Source organism: Drosophila novamexicana, unplaced genomic scaffold (assembly GCF_003285875.2).
Source record: "Drosophila novamexicana strain 15010-1031.04,08,12 unplaced genomic scaffold, DnovRS2.1 tig00001209-arrow-arrow-pilon, whole genome shotgun sequence".
Taxonomy (NCBI): domain Eukaryota; kingdom Metazoa; phylum Arthropoda; class Insecta; order Diptera; family Drosophilidae; genus Drosophila; species Drosophila novamexicana.
Window position 1 is genome coordinate 149,500 of NW_020824843.1, and position 6,994 is coordinate 156,493.

The 6,994-nt window shown below is 47.1% G+C and overlaps 1 protein-coding gene across 1 annotated transcript; it reads left to right on the top strand.

Annotated features, from left to right (window-relative positions):
* The first annotated feature begins 333 nt into the window (after positions 1-333).
* LOC115766592 (toll-like receptor 7) lies at positions 334-6,577 on the top strand. Its single transcript, XM_030710578.1, has one exon. The coding sequence runs from the start codon at positions 490-492 to the stop codon at positions 4,807-4,809; it is 4,320 nt and encodes a 1,439-aa protein (XP_030566438.1). The 5' UTR covers positions 334-489; the 3' UTR covers positions 4,810-6,577.
* Positions 6,578-6,994: the final 417 nt, after the last annotated feature.

Below are 6,994 nucleotides of genomic sequence, written 5' to 3' on the forward strand. Positions count from 1 at the left end.
GTTGGATATTCCTATCATCGGTCTACGGCCAGTTGGTTAAGCGAACCAACAAACAGTTCGAGTGCGAGCGCCGTACGGTACGGACGTGTGGAGCACGCACAAAATTCAAATAAAAACACAATACAAGAGAAAAATAATCGCAAAGCGTTTCAAACGATGATGAAAATGAGAGTTGAGAAATTCTAAAATGAAAACATGAAATGAATATAAAATAAAATGGTGAAGTGCATGAAATAATAAAGCAAATATAAATACAAGTATTTAAAAATTCTTGTTTATAAGTGCTGTGCGTAGAATTGAAAGGCTATCAAAAATTGAAAGAAGAAAAAAAACGTGACAAAAAAACCAATTTAAAAATGTCAACTTCAATTAAAAACTGAGCAGTGAAAACGCGATAAACGTAACGTGAAAAATATCAAACGTAATACCTAGGCAACAGCCCCACCACCCCATCCCCTTCAAATTCCCAACCCAAACCCAAGCCAGAACATGGAGCTGCGGTTACTTCTGTTGCTGCTCCTCCTAAACGGCAGCTGCCTGTGCGCTCTGGCGCCCAAGGATTCGGCCAGCAGTGATAATAGCGCTGCCAGCCATGCAATGCTGGGAGGTGGCGCCGGCGCCGCCAGCGTTAGCCTCTCCAACGATTATAGCTCACTGCTGGCCGCCGCCATGCAGCCGGTGGCCTCGTCCCCGGCACCGGCACACAGCGGGCCAAGTAATCAGTGCACCTGGACATATAACGGCACCAGCTCGGTCTACTGTGCGCTGCGCTTAATCGAGCGTCAGCCGGGCCTGGATTTGCAGGGTGCCGATGGCAGCAGCCAATTGACCATCAAATGCAGCGATTTGTATCTATTTGAATCCCAGCTGCCGATGGCTGTGTTTGCCCGCCTGCAAACGCTGGACACGCTGCGTCTGGAGTCCTGCAAGCTGCTGCAGTTGCCCAACAATGCCTTCGAGGGCTTGAGCACACTGAAAGCTTTGAAGCTGAGCACACGCAATGCCGAATGGGGCCCGGCCAAGGCGCTGGAACTCTACCCGGACTCGTTAAATGGACTGAAGCAGCTGACAGAGCTGGATTTGAGCGATAATAATTTGCGTGCCCTGCCCGCTGGCTTCCTGTGCCCCGTGGGCAATTTGCAAACGCTCAACCTGACACGCAATCGCATACGCACCGCCGAACAGTTGGGCTTTGCCGACATGAATTGCGGCAGCGGGGGCACTGGCAGTGGCAGCGAGCTCCAGCTGCTCGATGCCAGCCACAATGAGCTGCGCTCCATTACGGAAAGTTGGGGCATCTCGCGGCTGCGTCGCCTACAGCATTTGAATTTACAGCATAATAATATCTCGGAGCTGTCGGGTGAGGCGCTGGCCGGTTTGGCCTCGTTGCGTATTGTGAATCTGAGCAACAATCATCTAGAGACGCTGCCGGAGGGTCTGTTTGCGGGCAGCAAGGAGCTGCGTGAGATACACTTGCAGAACAACGAACTGTATGAGCTGCCCAAGGGGCTGTTTCATCGTCTGGAGCAGCTGCTTGTGGTGGATCTGTCGGGCAATCAATTGACCTCCAATCATGTCGACAATACCACATTTGCCGGACTCATACGTCTCATAGTGCTTAATCTGGCGCACAATGCGCTGACACGCATCGACTATCGCACTTTTAAGGAGTTGTATTTTTTGCAAATACTCAATTTGCGCAATAATTCCATTGGCCATATCGAGGATAATGCCTTCTTGCCGCTCTATAATCTGCACACGCTCAATCTCGCCGAGAATCGCCTGCACACGCTGGATGACAAGCTCTTCAATGGTCTCTATGTGCTCTCCAAGCTGACGCTTAATAATAATCTTATTAGCGTGGTGGAGCCAGCAGTCTTTAAGAATTGTTCGGATCTCAAGGAGCTCGATCTTAGCTCCAATCAGCTGAATGAGGTGCCGCGCGCTCTACAGGATTTGGCCATGTTGCGCACCTTGGATCTGGGCGAAAATCAAATACGCACCTTTGACAATCAAAGCTTCAAGAATCTGCATCAATTAACCGGTCTGCGTCTGATCGATAATCAAATAGGGAATATAACTGTGGGCATGTTTGCGGATTTGCCACGTTTGAGCGTCTTGAATCTGGCCAAGAATCGCATACAGAGCATCGAGCGGGGCGCGTTTGATAAGAACTATGAACTGGAGGCGATTCGCTTGGATCGGAATTTTCTCTCCGATATAAATGGCGTGTTTGCCACACTGGTCTCGCTGCTCTGGCTGAATCTCTCCGAGAATCACTTGGTCTGGTTTGATTATGCATTTATACCCTCCAATCTCAAGTGGCTGGATATACATGGCAATTATATCGAAGCATTGGGCAATTACTACAAGCTGCAGGAGGAGATACGCGTCAAGACCCTCGATGCCAGTCATAATCGCATTACGGAAATTGGCCCAATGTCCATACCCAATACCATTGAGCTGCTGTTCATAAATAACAATCTAATTGGCAATGTTTTACCCAATGCCTTTGTCGACAAATCCAATTTGGCACGCGTCGATCTCTATGCGAATCAGCTGAGCAAATTGCAGCTGCAACAGCTGCGTATCGCTCCGGTGCTGGCGCCCAAGCCCCTGCCGGAATTCTATTTGGGCGGCAATCCCTTCGAGTGCGACTGCACCATGGACTGGCTGCAGCGCATCAATAATCTGACGACACGCCAGCATCCGCGTGTCATGGATATGCCAAACATTGAGTGCGTCATGCCGCATGCTCGCGGTGCTGCAGTGCGTCCGCTAAGCGCGTTGCGTCCACAGGACTTTCTCTGCCGCTACGAATCGCATTGCTTTGCGCTGTGCCATTGCTGTGACTTTGATGCCTGCGACTGCGAGATGACCTGCCCGCACAATTGCACCTGCTATCACGATCAGATTTGGTCCACCAATGTGGTCGATTGCGGCAATCAGTTGACCATGGAGCTGCCGCGTCGTGTGCCCATGGACTCGAGCATTGTCTACTTGGATGGCAACAATTTCCCGGTGCTCAAGAATCACGCCTTCATTGGACGCAAAAATCTGAAGGCCTTGTACGTGAATGGCAGCCAGGTGGCAGCCATACAGAATCGCACTTTCGCCAGTCTGGCCACACTGCAGCTGCTGCAGCTATCCGATAATCGCCTGCAGACGCTGCATGGTTATGAATTTGAGCAATTGTCCGCCCTGAGGGAGCTGTATTTGCATAATAATCAACTGGCCAACATTGAGAATGGCACGCTGGCGCCGTTGGTTTCCTTGGAGCTGCTGCGTCTTGATGGCAATCGCCTGGTCACATTGCCCATCTGGCAGCTGCATGCGACACACTTTGGTCAGCGACTGCGCGCCATATCGCTGGGCCGTAATCAATGGAGCTGCCGCTGTCAGTTCCTGCAGGCGCTCACCTCCTATGTGGCAGACAATGCGCTGATTGTCCAGGATGCACAGGATATCTACTGCATGGCGGCGCCAAATACTGCAGCTGCAGCTTATGCGGACAGCAGCTCGACGGGCGCTGCCACACAGAAACGGGAATTGGATTTCAATTCAACTGGTGCGGCTTGCACCGACTACTATTCGGGTGGCTCCATGCTGCAGCATGGCATACCCGAATCCTATATACCGCTGCTGGCCGCCGCCTTAGCGCTCATATTTCTGCTGGTCGTCATCATCATTGTGTTCGTCTTCCGGGAATCCCTGAGAATTTGGCTTTTTGCGCATTACGGGGTGCGCGTGTTCGGGCCACGCTGCGAGGAATCCGAGAAACTCTACGATGCCCTATTGCTGCACTCCGCCAAGGATTCGGAGTTTGTGTGCCAGCATTTGGCCAGTGAACTGGAAACGGGTCGTCCGGCGTTGCGCGTCTGTTTGCAGCATCGGGATTTGGCACATGATGCCACACACTATCAGCTGCTGGAGGCGAGTCGTGTGTCCCGGCGTGTTGTCATCCTCTTGACACGCAATTTCCTGCAAACGGAATGGTCACGCTGTGAGCTGCGCCGATCCCTGCACGACGCACTGCGGGGTCGCCCACAGAAGCTGGTCATCATTGAGGAGCCCGAGGTGGCCTTTGAGGCGGAGAGTGACATTGAGCTGTTGCCATATTTGAAGACGTCGGCGGTGCATCGCATCCGGCGCACCGATCGTCATTTCTGGGAGAAGCTGCGCTATGCTCTGCCCGTCGACTATCCCACCTATAGGGGCAACAACTATACGCTGGACCATAATCACGAGCGCATCAAGCAGCCGGCCAGTCCGGGTCTGCTCTATCGCCAGGCACCGCCGCCTGCTTACTGTGGACCGGCGGAGGCGGCGGCTGCAGTGGCTGCTGCTGCTGCCGTCGCTGAGCAAAACTATTCCACGGCTACGACGGCCACGCCCAGCCCCAGACCGCAGCGACGCGGCGAACGTGAGGGTGTGGGCGTGGCGGTTGGCGTGGGCGTCAATCCAGGCGGGCCGCATCATTTGCATGCACAATATTATCAACACCATGGCATGCGCCCGCCCTCGGAGCACATCTACTCCAGCATCGATTCGGACTACTCCACGCTGGACAACGAGCAGCACATGCTTATGATGCCAGCTGCCGGAGCAGCAGCTCCGCTCGAGGCACAGCAGCGGGCACAGACCTGGCGACCACAGCCCAAGCAGCAGCTGCAGACGGCACATGCGGGCACACTCGGTCCCAGCACAGCGGTCAAGTCCAATCCTCAACAGCAGCAACAGCAGCAGCAGCAACAACAACAGGCGAGTGGCCAACAGCAGGGCCCACATGTGCAGGCGTATCTGGTATGAAGAGAGGGACAGCGTAAGTTGGAGCAGGAGACGTATTAAGTGAAAGAGAAGCAGATATATATGTTGGAGGATGCCTGTCCAGCAGTTGGACAGAGCGACAGTGATTTCTATAGGGACTGGTTCCTGGTGCATCATTTTAATTACTAAAATATGTGCGAGCTAAAATTAAGAGAAAGGGCGAGAGACAGCAAAGGGTGCATTAGAGAAGGAGACAAAGAAAGAGAGAGTGGGAGTAGGAGCGGGAGTGGGAGAAAGAGAGAAAGCGAGTGCGAGTGCGAGGCAGCTAAAGTAAATTATAAATTCTGTCTAGAGTCCAAAATTGCAGTTATACAAACCCAAAGAAAAACCTAACATGGCGCACACACTAAAAGCGAACACCCCCGCACTCAGCCCCCAGCTGTATCCCCCCTTCAAACCCATTCAGGAAGTGCGCGCAGCGTAACAAATATTTTGTTTACCCAGTGTAAAGTCATTTTAGTGCACTGTACAAACATAAATCCAAGTACATTAAACACATAGACATATACACGGGCACGACCAAAAGATACAGATACAAACTAAAAGATACAAATACAGTTGCACTTGCATTTGTTTGTGTTCTGTTTGCTGTGTTGTGTGTGTTGTGTTGTGTGTGTTGTGTTTATGTAGCAAGTCGCATGTGTTGCATGAATTGTGCTTAGGGGCACGGAGTAGTCAGAATGGGTGAGGTAGAGGGGGGCGTGGCAATGTCAAGTTGTTGTTGTGTGAGCTAAAATGAAGTTTCCACAAAGTTCAGCTGCAGTTGCAGAAAACTTTTGCCAAACGGCATTTTCATTCATTCATTTTCCCTTTAGAGCTGCAAAATGCGTTTAGTGCATTTGCCAGCTAACTTTTTAATATGCTTTTAATCAGTTTGACCAAGAAACAAGCTTAAGATTTATAAACTGCACAAAGATTTTGTATTATAAATGTCCGTCTATATAAACACACTTTGACAATTGACAAGGTGTATTTAAATAATGCTAGCAAAGTTGATTTAATTTATAAATGACTTATCTTTTCAAATTGTCAGTTTTATTTCTTAGAAATCTGGTATTGACATAAAAATTAATTAATACAACATGTTGTAATAGTTTTGGTTATTTTAAATAATTTTTTCATTTCAAATTCACAATCCGAAAAGTTTTCTGTCTCGTCAAAAACTTAGCAATTTTAGCCTAATTTACTGAAATCATTTTATAAAATGTGCTGCCAAATTTCGTTTAACTATCTTTAAGGTAAAGCTAAAACAAACATTTATTTGACTATTTCTATAGAGCTTTAAAGAAAACTGCCGCCTATTCATTGCTCTGCTCTCCACCCTTTGCTCCCCCTTACAGCGCAAATCCTCGTATATGTATATAAAGAAAACACGCCTAAAATAGTTATATAGATATGCCTAAATATAAGTAAATGCCACTGCAAATACGTAGTCTCCTTTAATTAATTAAATACACACATACATCTACACTTACACACACATGCAGAGAACTTGAACTTGTGTAAAAAAAAAACCTTCAACAATTAGCTAGCAAACGTAAAAAACTCTAAATAATAAAACCAACTATGCAGTAAAGCTCATTTTAAACACTTACGCTTACCAAAATATTGTAATAATAATATTAATAATAATAATATCAATATAAAATAATAATAGAAGTTTCATAAATGGGTTAAACTACATGGCGTATACACAATATAAACACATGCATACAAAAATACTAAATATATATATATATATGTGACTGTAAAAACAAAAGAAAATACTAACTGATATTATAAAAAACAAGCCTATATGAGATAAACTTTATATATATATGTACACATATATCCATATATATGGTATATACACAAGAGTAAATGTTTAACAACTGCCTATAGCAAGTACGAAAGATACCAACACTTAAGAGCATTTATTTCAAAGCAACAAAGTAAACAAAACAAAAAATTATGAAAATTAAGAAAATTAAGAAAATTACGTATATGTATATGTCATATTTTGGATCATAAACTCGCCTACTCGTCATACAGTTTTAGCAAAACAGTTTCAAACTAAGCAGCATATATATAAATACAAATAAAACAAAAAAAGCGAAGCAAATTAGAAAGAGTTAGCAGAAGTTAGTTAGCTAGAGACAGAGAGAGAGAAGCAGTGAAAGTTGTGGAG